General features: G+C 37.8%; 1 protein-coding gene across 6 annotated transcripts in view; it reads left to right on the top strand.

The window, feature by feature from the left end:
- Positions 1-22,186, top strand: part of CNTN6 (contactin 6) — a 127,374-nt gene that overhangs the window by 37,788 nt on the left and 67,400 nt on the right. For 3 of the 6 annotated variants that reach the window (XM_085516145.1, XM_015875354.3, XM_015875352.3), the window contains exons 3-4: positions 9,854-9,980; positions 16,671-16,846. In XM_085516145.1, the coding sequence (XP_085372271.1) occupies positions 9,854-9,980; positions 16,671-16,846 (303 nt within the window). The remainder of the gene's footprint in view (positions 1-9,853; positions 9,981-16,670; positions 16,847-22,186) is intronic. The other 3 variants (XM_015875353.3, XM_085516147.1, XM_085516146.1) reach the window with 2 other exon arrangements.

Raw genomic sequence — 22,186 nt, 5'->3', positions numbered from 1 at the left:
AATCAAGTAGATAGAAGTATAGATATAGTTGCATTCTTTTGTAGAAAAGTGTTTCTGGTTCTGGTTTCCCCCTGGAAACATGCACCAGAGACACAGAGGACATATCTTACAAACTTTCCCCAAGTGGCATAGCATCCCACGCTCCGCTGGCTTGCTCTTGGAGTGAGTGCAGCTGGAAAAATGAACAGAGACACCCAGGAAAGCCAGTTGGGCTCCTGTTTTTAAGAGCATAGCACTGAAATGAAGCTGTCAGGAGGGGAAAGTGACCACTTTTCCCCAGGTTTTTCAGCCTGCCAACATCACCAGCTCTGTTTCCCCTTCGTGCTCCTGGCCCATGACCCAGCAGTGGCTGGCTGGATTCCTCCTGAGCCCTTCCCTTCCCATCTCTGCTCCACAGTTTCATTGCAGCCCTATCAGTCCGTGTATATTTTCTCCATTCCGTTGTGTTTTGTTTTGCTATTTGTGCTGTCATTTTGTTGAGAATAGATTAGAGAAAGGTCATATTTTTTTTTCTTGAATGGAAAAGAACAGTAATTTGACAGTGAGACATCCTTGGCTTGCCGCATGTCAAAAATGTTGATATTAGCCTCTTTGAAACAGAGACTAAGGGCAAAAATTGTCCAAGAATTCAATTGCTAGCACCAGCTTTCCCAAACACGAGCATTTAAAAAGTTATGTTTGTTCCTGCCACTAAATTTTAGGATGCCGTTACTGAGATGGCTTTAAGTTCATTTGTATTTGCTCAGAGAAAGATCATCATGAAGATACTAAATAGTCACAGAAGATGATGGCCTCAAATAGCGTCTTTTGGCTGATCTATAATCATTTGCCTTGGCAATTTTATTCAGGAACATTAGCACTGATCACTTATGCTGTGTTCCTAATTATTTCTGAAATATTGTGCTGTTGCTCATGCTGAAATGCATAACGAGCAAAGCAGTAGGTTAGTTTGGAATGCAATGTTCTAACCAGTTTTTAATCAATGAGTGATAATGATAGCTTGTGTTTTGACTTTTTCTGTTTAATTGCCAGTAATAAAGCAAATCTTCATTGATGATATTTAACAGAGTTCAGTTTCATTTATCTCTGTGTATCCTATTCATTGTGAAAGTGCCTGAAAGCTTTCAGTGCTTGACACAATAGCAAAATACACAGTACAATCTTTTTTTTCTAGGTTGCCCAATCTTTTCCACAATAGATGGGTTATGAAATCCTTTTGTGGGGAAATATTGCACCTTCCTGTTATCAGCTGGTTTTCAGAATGCACTGAATGTCTGATGGTGGAGCTACGTCCCATGAAATCCCATCCATTTCTTTTCTGAGATAGAAGCTTTTTACATCACCATTTTCCTTCTGCTGTTTATGATACTCAGGATTTTTATTTCTCTGTTTTTCCTAGAATGCCAAAATAAGAATAATTAAATATAAGCGGCCTAGGGATGAACCAGATCTGCAGGTTCATATCAAAGGTGCATCCAACCTATTGCATAGCAGCCAGAAAAAAGCAGACACGCAAAAAAGAGAGAGACGCTTTATAGCTGGAATACTGTATTACTTTCGCACTACATACAAAGGAGCACAGAAGGGGAATGGTTTTATTTGGGTCTGTGGACATAGAGCAGAGGAGCATGCCATGCCCTTGCCCTGCACAGCCTGCAGCTTTTCTCAATCTGCATGGCAATGAAAGGAGCTAGGAGCAACATGGAGATGGTTCTGCTTGAACCCTGAGTGTTTTGACCAGCCAGTTATCAGTACTGAAATGAAAACGACCTGATATCTAGTTTAATTTTAAGTTCTATGTTTAGTTTCCGTCTACTAAAGTAGTTTCAATTCTGTGACAGCAAGATTATGAAAAACAGTCCTCACAACATATGTGAGGTAATACCTTACTTGATAAATCTAATTAAAATAAGGATCTTCCTTTGGTTTAGTAATGTTATAAACACCTCTTGTATTCCCCTTCAATTACATGCTAGAAAATAAAAAACCCCTTTAATCTTGTCTGGCTTGACACTACCTTGATTGGTTAAGATGATTTTTTCCCAAGATTTTATTCACCAACTATCAATCATTGGGAAACGAGGAGTAGCAGTCTGGGATTCCTTTCTCCTATGTTCTGAAGAGTTTTGCCATGGTGATAATTTGTGCTAGGAGGATAAATTCTCTCCACGTGACTTTCTTTTATTCTCTTCACGATCTTTATTATTTTTTAAATATTATTCCAGAATATGAACCTTCCCATCTGCATACAGAATTGTTTCTGGCATCAAGTTCTTATGGCTAGTTCCTGCCTCATTCATACCTGCTATTTAAGCCTTGGTGGGAAAAGCTAACATCATTGAAACAGCCTTTTAGTTCCAGTTATTTAAAGTAAATAAGCAGAATTTAAATAACGTGTACACACAGCTTAAACATCCACCTCCAATTTAGGTCCCCTATAATGGTGATTGTATCTAGCTTTGTACAAGGTCTGGGAGTCATAATACTGCAAAAAACAAAACACTGCTTCACATTACGACATGTTTCTTATTGAACATAAATGAGAATTACAAAGCATGCCCTCTGGAAACAAAAGAGGAATTGTTGTTTGCTTTAATACATTCAGGCTACTTGCAAACTCGCCCTTTTCATCATTTCTTTTTCATTCTAATGTGGCTGGATTTTTGCTGCTAAGTATCTGCGTGAAAATAACACAGCTGTCATCGATACCCAATAGCTCTTACACACAGAACTGGTACTGTTTTTGAACACCATCATTTACTACACATAACAAAGCTTATATGAATTGAAGGGCAAAGATAGTTCTTTTCAGATGTCTTCCCTCTTTCCTTACGATATGCATATCTTTTTTTGCTTGTAAAAATCTATGTGTACTATGCATGTAAGCATTTAAGTGTAGACTAAATGTAAGTTACATAGCACAGTGTTTTCACACACAAGACTGGAGCTTCCATTGCAACTACACTGTTCATTAGGGATTGATTCAGTGCCTGCTGAAGCTCATGAAAGGCTCTCACTGACTTCAGAGCGCTTTGGCTCATAAGTTGATTCTCTAAATAGGAAAAGAAAAAGCTTGATGGGGCATGAAACTATATCTATTGCCAGCCATAAAACCGGTAGCCAAACTTAGCACCCATCAGGCTGCTGAGTGTTTTCTATGCTGAAATTACAGTCACACTGGGGGAAAGGAAAAAAATAAAAGACTTATTCTTATAAATGCAGCTGTATTTGATTTGTTTTTTTCCCAACAGATTACTCAAGTCTTTCTGCCATAGGGTGGGAAAGAAAAAAGGTGCCAGGGAAGATTTGTGTAAATGATCTTGAAGGTTTAAAGAGTTGGTTGTCTCAGATACTTCAGCCAAGAACGTGGAGAGGGCGGGGAGCAGAGTAATAAAGCATTTCATTCCGAGACCTTGAAACTGCACATACAGTTTATTCTAACATAGGAAAAGGAGGAAAGAGAGACAGGGCTGTTCCTTCCCCAGCACATGCTCAGGAGCTGCAGGAAGGAGATGGGGGGAGCAGTTCCTTTTTGTCTCTGTCTCTGGAGTCACTGGATGGGAACTAGGGATGCAAGGCAAGATGCTTAATGAAAAGACTGAAATGACTCTGAGCGTAAAGTTTGGAAGAAGTTTTTCACAAAGCAGTTGGGGTTTTTTGTTTGTATTTCATGTTGATCGTAAGAACTCTGTAGCTTGCTGAGTTGTTATGTACTCTTTTAAGCTAGTGATTCTGTCTCTTACAGTTTAGACTGCACATCTGACAATAGGAGCAATGGAGCTTTGGAGTCATCACTAAAAAAAAAGTGGAGTTGGCCAACACTAGCAGTGGTAAAAATTATCTGAGCTTAATGAGTCAAATCCACTTAAGACAGTAAATCATAGTTAAATTTTACACCACCACCCTCCTCCCCCCCCCCCCCCAATAATAATAGTTTCAGAAAAACGAAGTGTTGGATTTGTTTAACTGGCAAGATATTACACGATATAGCTGTTATCTTTTCCTGTATTGTAAATTATTGAATTAAACCTTCAGTCACTTTGGCAACAGTGCCAAATGAATATCACAGCAGTACAATGCAGCAAACAGTATCTCTCATTGAATCTATGTCTCACTTATAACCGAAATTACACTGAACAAAGTGCTTGTGCAGTAGATTGGAAAAGGTTCGTTATTATTTATTCATCTTGCCTGGTAACACAAAACTAATGAAATTTCATTGAGAAGAGTGCACGTCAAGATTACTATACATCATAAAGACACATCCCTCTAACTTCATTGTGGATATTTGTCTCTGTAATTAGATGTCTGTTCCACAATAGTTCTGTATCTGAAGGACATGGCCAAGTTCATGACATAAAACAAATCACCTGCACAAATGAAAAGGCTTCCTTTATCTTGTCTACATCTTGCACGGTAGCACAAAAGCCTTCAGAAAATCTTACCATAAGGGCCACGAAGCCGTGCACGGTTAGAATTCCAACATTGTTCCTTACCTGCTTTTTATTTTTAATTAAATATTAAGTTATTAATATAGTTCATACGTTGTGGTATTTATATTCCCTATAACCATTTGGAGCACAGTGTTTTTACACATATCTGTACGGTACATTTTTCATAACTCTCTGTTCATCTTTAGCCCAGAGTGAAAATCAGCCAAGCACCGAATGGTGCAGAGTGCATCAGTTATGAGCAATTAGAATCATAGAATCATAGAATCACCAAGGTTGGAAAAGACCAAAAAGATCATCCAGTCCAACCGTTCACCTATTACTATTACTATTACTATTACTATTACTATTACTATTACTATTACTATTACTATTGTACAACACTGTAGCTTAAACTTATGGAAAAGAGTATTTGGGGAACATTTTGCATATGAATTGAATGCAGTTAACATCGTGTGGATGTGGGGTTAGGTTTGACTGCAGTACTCAGTAGGATAGTATAGGAGACACCAAATTTGGCAATTAGAAATCTATCATTAATTATTTTGGAATTAGAAGGTATGCGTCTATTAGACCAAAATGCAGGTGGAAAGTAAATTCACTGATACCCAATTATATTTTTAAAAGTGCTTAAAAGTTAAAGCAATAAACGTAGTCATAATAAAACTGTAAAAAGACATTGAAGCTTTGGGTTTGGACAGAAACTTTTGTCGGTGTGTGTGGACATGGCTCATAATTCAAGACTATAGTCAGATTTGAGTAGTAATTGATTATTGGCTGTGGTATATTAAAATCTCATTTTGTATGTAAGGTTATGGCAAATCTGTCAGCTGGCTGTTAGTAATTAATGTCATTTTTACACACTTATTGCTTGTTTTCGCACTCAAGTACCTAAGGAGAATGCGGAGCTGGAATATAACCTGAGGATGGACTCAGTGAATATTTTTCAAAGAATAAAGTTTAGGGAATATAGGATTGCTGATCTGAAGATATTTAATGTTTATGTGCCATTTGTCAGGGCTGGAGGAGCTGCACGGCTCCTTTCACCTGCTTAAACTCGCTATTTGTCTGCGAAGAAGGGGCACTGCTGGCCCACAGAGCCTGTATCCCAGATTAAAGGGATACCTTGCACCATTGACTGTCATTTTATAGATGGCTTCATAAAGAAAACCTGAGCTCGAGCACCGAGCTTCAATTCATTACTGAGTTTTTCAGACTTCAGCAGGGCCAGGACTTCACCCCGCGTGCCGCCCTGACGCCCACCTTTCTCCCCACATCACAGACAGTTAAGTGTCTTTCTGGTTTGGGTGTCTGATAACAGAGACAATGTGGAATTTCACCACTACTCCCAGTTTGACTTTTTTGATAGAAGCTGCAACTTGAAAGGAACCCGGTGTCTCTAGAGCTCTGTACATCAGTGTCTGAAAGGAGAAAACACATGAAAGTTGAAGGCCCTTTGGGAAAATCCTACAGGTTTTAGGTTGCTTCTGCCTGCTCAAACCTGTAACATCTCTTCTAATCTCGTTTCTCTGTATATAAGTCTCCTGCTTCACTCTCTGATTAAGAACTGAATGAGAAGGAAAGGAGAGTAGCCTGCTTCCCATTACCAGTAATATTGACAAGCATTTTTCTTTTTCTAGGAGTGCTTCCATGGACATTTTTGGCTTCTTACTTCTTTTCCCATCTTCTCTTTCAGTGCTAACATGATTCCTTGCACCGATGTGCATTACTTAAGTTCACACTTCCCTGTTAACAAACAACATCTCACCCATTACCTCTCATTTTGCATCAGTCATCCTCCTTAAAGTCTTTGAACTACCGATCCAAGCTCTGGATGACAAAAATAATCATTCCATTCAGCTGCTGTCAAGATTCAATCAAAAGCCCCAGTGTTATTTGCCAGGAAAGACTCAATCATATTTAAAGACCTATGAGCTCTATAAATTCCCCCCTCTTCCAATTAAAACTTACTGATGTCTTAAGTTTTGAAGAAAATTAGACAGATTTTGAAGTCATTTTGATTTTTCTTAGTTTTCTCTACTTATGCTGTCATTACAAGGAAGTCTCTAACTCACATGTCCTGTCCTTTATACTAGAACTGACAGGTGTTTTACTATCAAGCTGATTTAAAAGAGGCCTCTTAATCAGGTGTCAGCCTTGGCCCATAAAGTCATATTAATGTTTTGGATCAGATATGAGGCTCTATCTAAGGCACATTAAGAAAGATTCATTAGAAACTCACTACCCCTGGAATTTACAGCCTTCCTGGAACTTAATAGCCTGGATAAATTTCTCCTTATCTGGTTTGCTTATGTGAATTATGGCAGTTTTGCATTTAGAAGCTTTTTAGAGTACAAGTTTTACTGTTATTCTGGCCTCTTTTTTCTTATGATCTTCAATAAGTATACACTAATATATCTGCGTAGGCAGCAGCACGACCCCTCCAAGCCTACTGCCTGGCTCCAAGCAAACAGTACTACAGAGTTTGTCATGCGTATCTTTGAAGAAGATCATGGAGGCTTGCAGTGAATTTGGAGAATAGAGGGGAAATATATGGCCATTCTCTACACCAAATGCAAAAGGATGCATCAGGAAATTAGATATGACCGATCTGACCTTTCATATAAATAAGAGATGGACTTAAAGTACGCCATCGGCTCTGAAAGTGCACATCATTTCTCACGGACTTGGTGGTATTCTCTGTTACGGATTAGGCACCAAGAAAAGGATATTAAAAAGAAAACAAAATAATAGCATGAAGCCACCTTCACTAAAATAGACGATCTTTCTGTGACAGATGCTGAAGCGTGTCTACCACAAAGGAGCTGTCTGTTAGGGTATGTGTAAAACACTGTTCCTCATTCAACCTTGTGTCGTATTAAAGACTCTTAAAGGACATAGAAGAATTAAGATGTTGAGAAATCTGCAAAAACAAACAAACAAAAAGAGTTCATGAGAAACTGAAGAAATTCTGGTTTGCTTTATAACCGTTTCATTGGGAAATTGCAGAACAGAGAAAAAAAGGATTTGGGCTCTTGAATACATACTGGGAGACATATAATCTTTCTGAAGAACCTGTAGATAGAAAGGTAATATGGTGCCTTGAATATACTTGAGTTAAAGCTTCTTTAATTGGGTTTGCTTCAAATGTCCAGTAGTTACAGATAAGTCAGAAAATATTTGGAGCCTACATTAAATTCACGTATAGCCTCCAAAGCTCAGTGGCATGAGAAAGTTATGGAAATTAATACTTTTTATGTGATTTAGTGCATTTTATGGTCTGTTATGTTGCTTATAACATCACATATAATATTCAGCCAAGTTTAATATTGTACCTTCAAACCAGTCGCTCATCTCAGATATTTTACTAGCCAGACTTTATATCCTAAATAGAAAGGATGTATTTTCTCTTTCTGGAATGCCCATGCTATTTCCTATATAACATGAGATAGTCTTAGAATGAGATGTGCCCAGCCAAACAGCTATTGTGGTATAAAACAAATCAATCTTTCTTGACTGCTACTTTGAATTTTACTCCAATTCTTTTGAAGGATATTTCTCACGGATAGTGAGAACTGGGCTGGTTTTCTGAGTTTCTGAAGGATACACATGGTAAACTGGGTATCAGACGTGTAGAAGTGGGTATGTACATTAAGATATGTAGAAAACATTGTGGTTATAAGGTGTCATTCTTAAAGATGTCAAAAAAGCTTAAGTGTGGAAGGTTTTTTCATCATCATTCCATATTTTGGCAAGAGGTTTTTTCTTTTAGATCCAGCAAAGTAGAAAAGTTTGACCACATCCATCAGTAGAAAACTATTTTATCAGTTGAAAAACATCAGTGTTAACTTCTCAGTTTAGTTGAAAATATTCTAGAGATGAAATAAATATTAAAATAAATAAATAAATTACATTTTAAAACAGATGAGTCAAATTATTCATGCAGTTCCAGGATTAGGACTCTCAGAAAAGCACTGAGTGTCAGAAAATGATGACAGCTGACAACAGTGCTGATCTGGGTGGTTTTTTTTCAGATCTAGAGGAAATACATTGGAGTGGTTGAAAAGTACAAAAGCACTTGAATATGTATACAGCTGAAAGCTGATACAGAGGATCTGATTTTTGATGTGCACTGTGTGCAGTCACTCCTGGCATTGAAGAAGGTGCTTGGGCTGATGTGGTGCCGGTGACAAGCTGACCTGGCTGGGGTGAAGCTTGCAGAACTGCCTGGGGCACAAGCTGAGTTAATGCATCAGGACTGCTGCCTGTCTTCAGGGATGCAGAGAAACTCTGCTGGTGTCAGCTGAATAAGAGCTATTTGCAGCAGCTTAGAAAATCCTCTAGGGGCTACAAGGCTATAGAAAAGAAGGTTGTAGTTGGCAAACCATGCTTGTGGTGAATCCAGAAGGTGGGGTGAAGCAGCAGCTGTGAGGAAGTATGTTGTAAGTTCTTTCTCTTGTTAGTGACAAACAGATAAAATAGGTGAATAAGACCAGACATGACTACTGCCAACATTTACATTGCTTCAAGAACACATCTGAAGAGCTACCAGTCTTTGGGTTTACGTTTCTCCCAATATACCTGCATAACTGCACTACAGACTTCCTGGGTTTCTTGGATTTGTGAAAACTTATCTGAGAAATAAAGGATGATCCAGATGCTAAGCTTTACTCAAAGATTAGGAACCATTTCTTTGTTCTCTCACAAATCACTTCACCTCTGTGCATGTTTTTCTTCAGGAACTGCTGAGACAAACAGGCCTTGCTGCAGCCCACGTCTGTTGTCCCTTTGTGATTTCAAGCCCTAATTAGGTTCTATGGGTCAGCAACAGGAACAGGTTCTAGTGAAAATGCGTGATAAATGATCCAACTTTATTTTATGCTACCGCTCTTCTAAAACAGCTCAAAAGTAAGGAATATATATATATATAAAACTAAAACAAAGGCAGATATAATATATGAAAGTACTGTTAAAGCAGAAGTGGTGAAAGACTAAGGAGAAGATCTCACTCTTTACCAGCTGAGCAGAGAGATACAAGCTACAAACACAGAGAGTCACAACATCATCCTTTTCTTCTTCCAGTCTCAATCTAAACCATATGTATGAGGTAGATGTGGAAGATTTAATACATCAAAGTATAATTTCCATAGAAGACATGCAAAGAAGGTGGATTTCACTGTCACTTGCTTAATAAATCACCAACACCTGGGATATGTGATTTTATTATCAATCAGGCTTGAAATATTTCCTCCTTAATGGCAAAATGTCTGGAGGTTCTCTCTCTGCTGAATCTAATAGTAGACCTTAACCTTTGACCAAAAGGAAAAGACACCAAAGGACACTTTTATGTGTAAGGACATGCTAAGGTTGTCTAATCTTAAATTATTGTTTTTGTTTTGCAGGGGAAGAAACACTACATGGTCCTATTTTCATTCAAGAGCCATCAGATATCACTTATTCCATGGGCTCAGGGAATCCAGAAGTCCTACTGAACTGTACAGCTAAAGGATATCCCCTCCCTAACTACAGGTGAAGTCAACTTTGGAAAAGTGCCATCTCTCTGTAAATCTTTTAGCCATGTTTTTAATCAGAAGTAGACTTCAATGCGAGGCAAATGATCAAGGCAAGCCTGGTGGTAGTAGGAAATCTTGACCCTGCATCCAGGTTTTGGGGCTGGGTTTGCTGCTTTTTTCAGTTTACATTTGTTGCCTCAGTTTACATTTGTTGCTTTTATTTCAAAAAGAGAATGTGTGTATATAAAATTATATAGGCATGACATCAAATAATTTGAAGCCTACTTCAAAAGAACATCTGAGGGGAAGAGGAAGAAAATGGTGAAAATTTAAAAGCTACTGGGTTAAAGAAAATGAAAGGAAAATATTTTTGCTAGTCTACTCTTAAGAAAATTGACAGAGGAAAATAAAGCCCAGCAGTGAAAATTGTCCCCAAAGTATTTTAAAACCTACAAAATTACTTCTGAATCCTCAGAATAGCTGTGAAAAATGGGAAGATGGAGATGCTGTGCATCTGTATTTTCTAAAACTTTCTGCACATCTATAAATGCTAGGAAAGCAAAAGAGCAACATACTTGCCCATTCCTAATTCCAATATTTCATGTATATATTTATAGTGTTTATCTAGAGAAGCAGCAAGGCACAGCTCTGATATGTAGCTTACAACACTCTGTAGACTCACTTAATAAAACCTTGCTACATAGGAAATGTTTGTTTTTTCAATAAATATGGACTCATTGCTTAAAATGTAGCTTGATGCAGCAAGGGTTTACAAACCTGAGCCTAATAAGGGGAAAAGCTGGATATATGGAAAAGGACAGTGCTTTCTTCAGAAAAGAAGAGTAAACTAATAGTCTGGGAAAAGGAAAGTGAAAAACAAGAACTAATTCATCCAGCATGTGAGAGAAAGCTGTGTCCCCTACCAAATAGTTAGACATTACTCCTTCTATAGCTTTTAATTGCTCACAAAAGTTTTCCTCTGTACAGTACCACTACTAATTATGAACTTGGCTTTTGTGCTTCATGTATTCCAAGCATTGTGACAGTAAAGAAATACTTCATCACCTTTTCCTCATGCTACTTCTCTTCGTATGAGAAGAAATCCTCATCCAGGTCCCAACAGATTCATTTTTGCAGTTTTCAGCACTGTCATCTATTGTTTCATGTCATCCATCCACTTCATATCCCATTATATAGGCAGCTTCCACAGTGACATGTAAAAGTTATTAATCTGTGTATTCAACCCACAGACTCTGTGCATCCACAATCAGTAGTAACAGTAGATTTCATTAGGTGGGAGAGCTGTGAAGTCTCCTCTCATCAGGCATCCAATATTCCTATTTTCCCTTCCACTTTCTCATGCTCTTTAGCTGTCCTTTAGTTAATTCATTTTTTTTTCCTTTGCCTCAATTGCTCTGGTAAGGCCAGATCAACATCTGGGGACGGATCCTGCCCCATCTAGGTCAATTAGAAGTTATCAGACCGTCACTGCTGCTACAACAACTTGGGAGTTTTTTTTACCAGGACTTGAAAGGAACAGGAAGTCTTCAGCACATTTCTTTGATTTCAGTAGAGCTAATATCAGTTTTATCAGATAAGGATTGAGCCCATATATTTGAAGTTCTAACAACTTTAGATAAATCAAGCACAGTATGAAATGTTAATAATATCCTTTGCTGAGTGATAGAAAAGAACAGCAAGGACTATAGCAAGACTTTTCCTTGATTCATAACCATAAAACCACTACAATAGGAATAAAGTTAAGCCCAAACTAATTTGCTATTTAGGAACTATTTGCATAAATAAATATTCTGAATAGAACCTTTCCTTTAAAGAAAAAGCTTATTTTTTATGTACTGTATTACAATCTTAAAGACTCATTAAATATATTAATGACCTTTTGCAACTTCATTTCAAAATCCCATCACAATGCAAGAATCGCATAGGGTTGAATCATGCCTAAAGAGAAAAAAGTGAGAGGCACTGATTGCCTCTCCTGGAAATAACAGCAAACATAGATGTGATTACTGATGAAACAAAAATAGAGAAATATCTCTGAATTTTTTTGGTGCATATGCTGGGAAATCTAGATAAATATCCTATTAAATGCCATCCTAATAATCTATTGTGGTTTAGTCTGTACAATCAAACTGTTTCTAATATCAGGTACATTATTTCAGCTCTTTCTCTGTGATACCGGTGGTAAACACAACTTTTCAAATTAGATTTATAATTTTGTGTACTGAAGCTGTTTTATTACAGTTGATCGAAAGCTTATCAGCTACTTTAAGAAATGAGTTTTACCTTTTTTTATCTGGTTACAGGCTAGCCATGAACATGCCAGCACCATCTCATATTTTTGTTCCATTAAGTCATTCCATTTAATAGAACTAGCTCTCCTCCACACTGCAGAGAAAGAGAGATGGTGCCAAAGCTTACCAAGCTGGTGTTTTCTGCAGTGTTTTGACATTTCCTGCTTGTGTTCAGGCGAGTGGTTCTAACGCATCACGTTTTTTTCTGAACTCAGGTTCAGTATTCTGAGTAATGTAAACTAATATCTTCACAAAAGTATGAAACCAAGTTTTTGGGTTTTTCTCCAGATCTGTAGAGAGAGCAATCAGTTGTATGAGAAAGTAAGAAATCCAAGGATGGCTTGGATTAATTATAGAACAATATTTCAATATTTAAGCATATATACTGCCTTTGATTGAGGCAGTAAAATAAGATAAAGAGTTTCAAATTCAGTTCAAGTCAAAGCTCCCCACAAAAGAACTGCAAAAGTCAAATAAAAGCAAAGAAGCCATAGCAGAAAGACTACAGCGATTGCAAATATCATAAAAGAGATTTATAAAAACTGCATAAGATTGTAGAGTTATTCCTAGTAACTCTGAGCTTATTTTTATCTTACTCATAATCTTGAAGAACCAATGCCAGCCCTTCTGTGGTGTGCTTGTTCAGCCAAATGCTGTCCCTTGACTCATTGTAGATTCTGCTTCGACACTGAAGTAGAACTAAAAATTTCTACAACCTCTATTTTCTGTTTCAGCCAATGGTTTTTAAACTGTATATTACATCTTTGGCCTCTATGGAAACAGTGTAAAAATCCAACTATTTTTCAGGAGGCTTGGCAGGGCACATTCTGTTACAATGGAATTAACTTTAGAAGCATAGAACACTTAATGAATACTTAAAAAATACGTACTTTTGCTATAACAGTATCCTGAGTAGATTATTAGAAGAATCATGTATGCATATTTCAATGCTGTGTATGTGTTTCTATTTTATTTTTACATTACTTTGTGCAAACTAAAATTGGGTACTGTCTATTTGTTTTTACACTGATTGTTCTCACTCGTTCACAGTGGAGAAATGCACATAAGATCCACTCAGTAATGAGTCAAGTGATAATAGAGGGAAGTGGGGATAAATCAGAATTCCCAAATAACCTTTGTGACTCTAGGGGAAGGTGTTGCTAAGGCTTCAGGACAGGTAAAGATTAAATTGAATAGAGCAGGGTAGAGATACGGATAGGAAGCTTGCAGCATTACCCAAAGCTTAATGTAATGAATGGAAATACAACTGACTCTAAAATTCAGGTATTTTGAAGTTCTTTAAGAATAGAGGGCAGAGGAAGTGGAGGAGTAAGTCTGGAGATTGGTTCTATCCCACCCCATGTGCCCCTTTTGAAGACAGGGTTCTCATACTTGGGGATCTTGGATTGTTGTCTGCTTACTACAGATACTCTCTTCAGTTGGAAAAACAAAGGAAAACAAGTGGAGTCTTCTAAGCCTGCACAAAAGGATTTTCCTTTATTAAGTACTACTCTCAACAATCCTTCTTGATTTCCAAAAGCCTCTGCTGTGCTTTCCTTTCCCTTATTTTTACTAGAAATAATTCTGTTTGAAACGATCAGGTCAGAAATGATCTTTCTATTGTTCCTAGGGAGAGAATGAGTTATAGCTCCCAAATGTCAATCAGCCTAAGGTAAATATTTCTTCCTCAAAGCAGAGCTCCACCAAGTATTAAAATAATAATTTGAGGGATCTGACTTAACAATCCCCATAGAGATTACTCTATCAAAGGAGTATTTCCACCTCAATAAAAAATCTGATCTAGATATCTGTTTTTGTTGATCTGCACAAAACAGTACTGGAGGTGTAACGATCAGAAGAAATATGTAATGGTTCACACATTGCTTTGTTTTGTTTTTATTGCTTTTTATTTGTGGATGAAAACAACGTTTCTTCCTTGCAGTGGCTTATGCGAGAAGTGAGAACTGCGAGAAAGAAAAATTCTTCTTCTCTGTATCATGGAAAAGGTGGTTCAAAATTAGGGAAAGGTACAAATAAGAACTTCCAGCTGAGACTTTGGTGCAACATCATGACCCAGCCATGCAGGCTTTGCAAAACTTCTCTTTCAGCAGCAAATTCTAACATTTCCAGGTGTGCCTTTCTTTAAAGACAAGAAAAGCAGGTTAATGAAAGTTCACATCTGAATATTTGCACGTTGTCTAAAAGGAATCTTTTACCAATTCCTGAATTGCTTTAAGAAGCCCACATTGGTTGTTTTACCTTGATGTACCTTGAAATTTCATTTTCATTACTTAGAATTTCATTTCAATTGCATAGAATTGTATTTCCCAGAAAACATAATCTTGTGTCAAAAATCATCTTTTTACAACTAAAATAACAAAGACCAGAGGTTACCAGATTTAACTCACTGAAGCAAGTTTCATACTCTGAAGAATGTTGCAATTGTGGTACATTCAAATATCAGAATAAGTTGAAACTGTAACAATTTAAGAAAGGAGAACAAGAGAAATCAGACTCCTTATCTCTTGAGGTCTTTAAATCAAGATGGGATGGATGGGGTGGTGCTCCATTTGTACGCTTCTGAAGTATTTAATTCAATGAGGGATTTATTGGGAACATTTTATGACTGGAATTCTATTTCAGAAACAGGGATTTTAAAACAAAAAAGAACATGGCAATCAGTTCTGTTAATTTGTAAAGCACGTAGGGCATATTTTTACTGCTGGTTTTTAATACCTGGATGTATTAATGGGATCTGAGACATTTTGCATTTCCAGAGAAGACTGAATTCAAAATAGAGCACATTTTAAAAAGTTTAGATTCTGTGATGATGGCTCAGGATGCATTTCCTGTCACTGATTGAAAGTGCTTTGCAATGGTAGCATGTGGAATCTCAAGTACATACATAGGCAACCTGTGCCTTAACATGAACCTGTTCAAATTCTCCTCAAAGAATTCTTCAAAGGTTTTTTTCTGTGTTTTAGACCCCGTACTGCAGAACGCACAAAGTCATTAAATCGTTGCCTATCACATGAATTCATTAATTCTGTTCTTTTAGTGATGTAAACATATTAATTAGGAAAAAGCCCACTCCGGGAGATGAACCCCTGATCTATATGCACAGTTTAATAATCATTGTACCATGGTGATTAGAATGATTATTGGGATACTGTGAAGAATTCATTTGCGACAACTAAGCCAACAACTTTGCATGTGTTTTGAAAAACAATTATAGAGCTTAATTGGGAGCCATGTAATGATGACAGCAGTTATTTCAGTGATTGATTCAGAAATTAAAGAGAAATGGCAAACTAAATACCAGAATATCCCATCTTAGAGAACTGAAAACATAGAGAGCATGCATTGTATGTAAATTCTGATATACTGCAGAATCCTCCCACTGCTTTATAGAAGAGACACACGGAGGGGCACTGGTTGAGACCTTTCGCTCTTCTTGGGGAGAAAAATAAGTAATAAATACATTAAGACACAAAGAGAAGAAACCAAAACTGCAGCAATAATTCAGGCCAACAAAGAGAAAACGTGAACAAAAAAGGGAATAGAGCAGTGGTACACAAGGGTCGAAAGAAGAAGCAGACCTGGGAAAATTGTTTAATTGGAATTACGTTCGTTTCGAATTTGGTTATGGGGCATTGGGGCTGCTCACAACTTAAAATATGACACAAACGTGCTCAAAGCTTGCAGACATCAGTAACTGAGGACGTTTCTTTTGAGTCTCACATGGGCAAGGAGAGTTCAGCTCTTACATAAATAAAGCCACAATTTTATTCCAAATTAAAACAGATAATTATCTTCTTTGTATTATAAGCTTCAGCTCTTACATTTGTGATGTTGCAGGCACCATCCATTTTGTACTTAACGCTGAGGCAAATCAAGTTTTCTAATCATCATTAAACTACTTGTCTGAAATTTGCAGCAAGGAAACTTCTGCTTGTTTTCCTCTGTCCGCTGAAGTGTAATCATTCCTGACTTATATCTCCACATCATTTCTGTAACCAGATTTATGGCATCATCTGTAAAGACTGTAAAACATATTTGGGTACTGTTTGTGTCATGAAAAATATGGTAGCTTCAGTGAAAGAATATGCCATAATATCAGTCTGATGGGTAACTTAGTTTGTATAATTGAGTTATAATTACATTTGGATGAACATCGGTGACTAGCACAAAAGCAGTAAAGATTTTTTCCTCAAAGGACAGAGTTATTGACATCATCAAGATTGATATAAGCAGCAGTTGTGTGAAAAATGATATAATTTTCTGATATTTAACTACATTTTTATCATTACAGGTGTGCTACAGCACGCTACTTAAGATAAATATGAATAGACTCTGTAAATTATAAGCATAATTTGATTTTTTTCCCCTCAAAGGTGGAAGCAAAATGGCACAGATATTGATCTTACCATGAGTTATCACTACAGGTTGGTTGGAGGCAGCTTGGCAATCAATAACCCACGTAAAAAACAGGATATTGGAACATACCAGTGTTTGGCCACAAATTCATTTGGAACAATTCTGAGCAGGAAGGCAAAGCTTCAATTTGCATGTAAGTTGGGAAGATCATATTTATTAGAGCATTATTTTCTGATTAATTTTGTGCATGAGTGGTAATATATTGGATAATTAAAGAATCATTGATGGTTCTGTTCAAATGTTTGGCCTAATTCAGCAGTGCTTATTCTTTAAAAAAGATCATTTCTAGTAAATATTAATAACAAAACCAGACATCTGATAGCTGCAAGCCCTCAGGAACAAGAGTAACTTGTAGAAAATTGAAAGCTAAAGGAAGATGAATGCAGTTGTTTTCACTTAGTAGAGGTGTTTCCACTTTTTAAAGACTGGTTTCTGTGCTGCATTGCAGGTAAGAACAGTTGGGTGGGGGGGGAATGTGTCTGAAAGTTAGGCTTAGCGTGAGGAGGTCCATAAGGAAGGGTACAAAACATTGTTCCCCTAATTGCCACACTGACATTTTGTTATATTAACAGAGTAAATTCCTCTCCCCTTACTCAGCATGCAAAATGATGCTGCTAGGCTCTGCAGTGTGTCCTATTTCAGCTCAATTGAACAGAGCACATATGCTGTCTTGAGCCAGTTTACATCTTATTTCAGCCTTGCTCCCCATTTCACTTCCTCACAACTTCGCAACCTTTTTTGCAACACTTACATGATGACTGAGTTGCGTTAATGCCCTGGGGAAACAAAACTAAACAAAACAACCCCAACCCTCCCTTCTCCCCCAAAACCAAACAAAAAAACCACCCCTGAAAAACAGATACTGCTTCAACTCCGATTTCTTCAGTATCAAAGTCTGAGCTATCTGTTGCTGGGAGAAAGCAATTGTTTTCAACCTCATTAATAAAACATGTGCCAAAAAGACAACCTTGTGCCGCTATTTCAGACACCAGAAAATGTATTAATTATTAATCTTCTTCCATTACTCATAGCAAATCTCGTGTCACAGGGGTTATACAAAGGAGACATTAGAGGTCAGGATGGTTTGCAGACTCTCTTTTAGTAGAGCAGATCAGATGGTATATCACTAGTATCTTGTTTAATAATGTTTTACCCTGAAAGAGGTTTTGATTCCCAGAAGCTGGTCAGATGGAAAGCAAAATTTTGATTCATTATTTTCCCACTTTTTCTGAAGCACCTTTGTAAGCCACTCCTCTGTATGGGAAATGATTTCAAGGCTTGAAGATAAGAATTGTTTAGTGACAGAACAAATCCTGTTTTAGTTCTAAGGAAGAATTGGTGGCCTCAGGATTAACTGTGGAATCTGTAACCGACAAACAGGCACAAAAGGACAAGAAGGCGTGGGGAAAAGACTTAGACAGAAGAAACACCTTCACATGAAGTCTCAAAGGAGTAAAAAAAAAAAAAAAAAAAAAAAAAAGAAAGAAAGAAAAGAAAATCCTTAAAATAAAATAAAGTAAAAAGGTATGTCCATGAAAAGTGGAAGATGAAAAGGCTCCAGTCATTGTTCAGCATTTCCCATTCCTCACTAATTTCCACTTCTTCTGGAAAAATCTGTCCCTGACTCAAACTCCTGGAAGCACTTTGGTTTACCTGTGGATTTCTGGCCATCCTGAGGCAAAGTGTATTCCAACATCATTCAATCAATGCTCCTGAGCAACTAGAGAAACTCTTTGCTAGCAAATGGACTTTGTCAGTGGCCTTAAGTATTTTCAGCTTTTAAAAACCACTTCTTTAGTACTCCATGTTGGTGAAACATTCCCTCTGAAGCATGTAACTCCCTCGTATCCCAGTGTCTCAGGCCAATATAAGGTAGTCAAATGGGCTAAATATCACACAGTTCCTTTTCTTAGGCTCCATATTCCCACCAAGGCTCTTCTCAAAGTTACGGCAGGGAGCAGTTCACAACAAAATGGGGTCTCATTTGTCCATGGCATCAGACAAACCTACAGCTCTCATCCTGCTTTGACCCTCTAGCTGCATAGCAGTAAATATATCTCTCTTCCAAGAAGTATGCAATTTTTCCATTGCCAGTAACAGAAGTGTTCTATCCTTTCCCATATCAAAAAGATAGGACAGATGAATTGAAATGTCATTTACGTTTGCAAACAAAAGTATACAGGAAAATGCTTCAGTTCAATGATACCACTTTGAAAGTATGAGTCTTTACTTGTCTTACAAGAGAAAAAATAACAAAAAGACAGTACATAGCAAATGCCAAAATGACCTGATAAGAATAGTGGAACAAATTACCTTTTAACAGTTATTTCACAGTTAACATTTCCTTGTTTCTTATTTTCATGCTGTCATCCAATTTGCATGTTTGTTTCACCCGGTATTTCAGATTACATCTTAAAATCTGGGCAGGCAGGCATGTTGTTGTTATGACACTTCCATTCAATACCAAACAAGATGGGACACATCCCTGAATGGGACTGGCATACTATAGCAGTCACCATGATAAATAATTGAATCAAGCCTATTATCTGGGTAACGTGGTTTATGTGCATTTGTCTTCTTACTACAAGGTAACTTTGAGTTGGAATTTGAATTAGTGATACCTTTGGAAACCTATTGTACATCTCAATATGTGAAAAATACTTTTTCTTTTCTTCAAGATAGCAAGCTCTCTGAGTAGCAAAATAAATGCTGTATGAGATTAGAAATATGTCTTCAAATTCAGCTGGAGTTTCATGCTTATCCTCTATTAAAAACAGAGCTGTCAAATGAAAGCTGCAGGAGGAATATTGTACAGAAGGAAGTGGCATAGATTATTAAAGCTACAGGCTGAAAATGAGAGACAGCACCAGCGAGAGAGAGCAGAGCAAGAGCACATAAATGCATTTGCAGGATGCATAGCATGGCAGCCCTATGTTATTCATACTTCCTGGTGAAGGTTTGTTTTGTCATAAATAAAGTTGAAAGCTCCCTATAAATCCTGTGCATCTCCAGCTACCCAGCAAGCAGTACATTTTGAAAAGCTAATGTGTGTCCCGCAAGAAATGAAGTCAGTGATCTAGATCTGCAGGCAGGATAAGAAACATGGATGCTGAACCCCAGCTTATGAAGTCAGAGCCAGGCACTGAAGCAGGGTCCTCACCCAGATTTGCTCCCAAGTCATAACCACCACCCACACTGTGCTTCCCCATCTCCATACTTGTTATTGGCATCCAACACACGGGTACCAGTGGAGTTTCAGCTTAGAGTGGGGGCAGAGATAACCAGGCTGTCCCTACGTGTATATTGATGAGGTGTTCTGCATAAATCTGTTCTTAGTAATGCAGGTCTTCTAGATTGCATTTCACACCTTAAGAAAAAAAAAAGAAAAAAAAAAAGACAAACAAACCTGTTACAGAGAATTGCTTAAATACTGCTGCAACCAGAATTGTATTCCAGGCACACAGGGGATTTGTTTTAATTATTTCATCAGTTTTAAATAAGAGTAACTGTATGCAAGCAATTGGTCTTGAGGGAAATCTCCATAACTAGTTGCAGTAAAACAGGCTGTCCCGGCCAGTTAGTAACTCTTTTAGTTCTCGTATGTGTCTGTGATAGAGACATTAAGAGATGCATAGCAGAAATAAGAAGTGCAGTTGAGCAAAATAGAAAAAGAGTGCTCTCCCATGAGAAAGAATCATATATGAACCTGATCCATAACTATTCAGGACATAAAACCTGAAAGTTCAGTACTTACTGAAAGCATTTGGCTGGCTGGGGATCTTAAATGAGATTCTCAGTCCCACTGTTCTAGCATTGCTGGTAGACTGTCGTGATGATTGCAACTTCCTCAGACCTCGGGTCTCATTAATTAAACATGAATTCTGAGAAACAATGACAACAATTTAAATTCATGAATAGGTTTAGTCATTTTGTCCTGAACAGCACAGGACAGTCGACTTCTTATAAACAGTTGTTTTTCCCAGTGCTACAGAGTAAGGAAGGAGTCTTCCTTGGCATTGCTGGGATGCAGTCATACTCTCATGGTTTTCAGTGGGGTTTTGTTTTTGCCTTTTCCTAAGTAGTGTTTTTCTAAGTACATACATTCTCCCTCCTCTTGGCCACTGAGGATGTGCTTAGGGCAGCATGGATGAGAATGATGGTGCTGGAGCACTTGGAAGAAACCTGGAGATCCCAAGTGCCTTTTATCAGATAGACAAATGATGACACGGTTTTACTGCAATAACAAATTGAAGAGGCAGTAATTCCTTCTGGACGGAGCTTTTCCCATTCTGAGAAGAAAAATAATAATCTGTCAGTAGTATTTAAACATTTTAGGGGAAAGATTAAAAGCAATCAAAGTGCATTTAGTCTTTGCTAGATTGTAACAGTCTGAGGCATTTGCAAAGCCCTTTTAGAGTGACTGTCTGGGAGATGCTCAGCTAGCATGAAAGCCCACTTTTCATCTGATTACTTCATCATGTTATTTACCTTTGACTGCACACAAATTACACAAACATCACAAAGCAATACAGCATGCCTCGAAATGTCATAACCCTTTTTACTTGTAGCATATGCTTTGAAATAGAAAATGGAAAAATCAATGCACTTAAATCAGATCAGATAGTCTGAATTTGCAAAGTCTGCACAAGCATGAATTCTAGTCTAAATAGCACATACTTTTCTGCACTGGCTGTACCACAGTGCCGTGTGTGCCCAGAAATCCCCCTGTAACAATTGTATTTGATTAGAAGGTGTGCAAGATGTTGTAACTACCACCCTGAATAAAGCTCTCTCAGTCCTTAAGCTGAGTGTTAATTCATCAGCCCAGATGGGGCTGCCATGCTGATAAAGCTGCCTTGCAGCTCATGCTGAAGAGTGAACACTGCGACTTCTTTCTGATTCAGAAGGAGCTGTGTGCTCCTCAATGTAGCGCTGAGAAGCAGTGCAGGGATGGCAAACTGCTCGCTGAACAACTTTTCCTGTTCCCTTGTGCTGTCTAGGGACACCCCAAATGCAAAGTAATACATTAAGCCTACCTCTCAGTCTTGAAAGTCTTCCTTACACATGGTGCAGAAACACATCTTGACGTGTGGATGTGTGGAGAATCTGAGAGAGAGCAGTGGCTCATCCAGCCCTCCTAATAGCCCTGGCAACACCTCACAATCTGCATCTTCCTGTGGGCAGGTGAGAATAAAATGCAGCTTGCAGTAGCAATGATCCTGTCTGGAGGATGGAAATGCTACTGTCATCCCTCCTGTCTAAATAGGCTTACAGCTCAAAATTGCCTTCTGGGCTCCTAACCAGTCAAACAATGCAACACGGCTACAGCAGCAGCATTTGCTTTTCCCTCTGTACAGGCAGGTGGAGAGCAAGCTTCCTGAATAAAATGAATTGTAGTAAGTATACCATCAGTTTATTACTTGGAAATACATCCCATATTTTGTCAGAACTCAGCCTGGAGTAAAAAGAAACT

This window comes from Coturnix japonica, chromosome 15, assembly GCF_054131305.1.
Source record: "Coturnix japonica strain WE chromosome 15, WE-NBRP24, whole genome shotgun sequence".
Lineage (NCBI taxonomy): Eukaryota > Metazoa > Chordata > Aves > Galliformes > Phasianidae > Coturnix > Coturnix japonica.
This window is presented reverse-complemented; position numbering and strand designations above follow the sequence as displayed.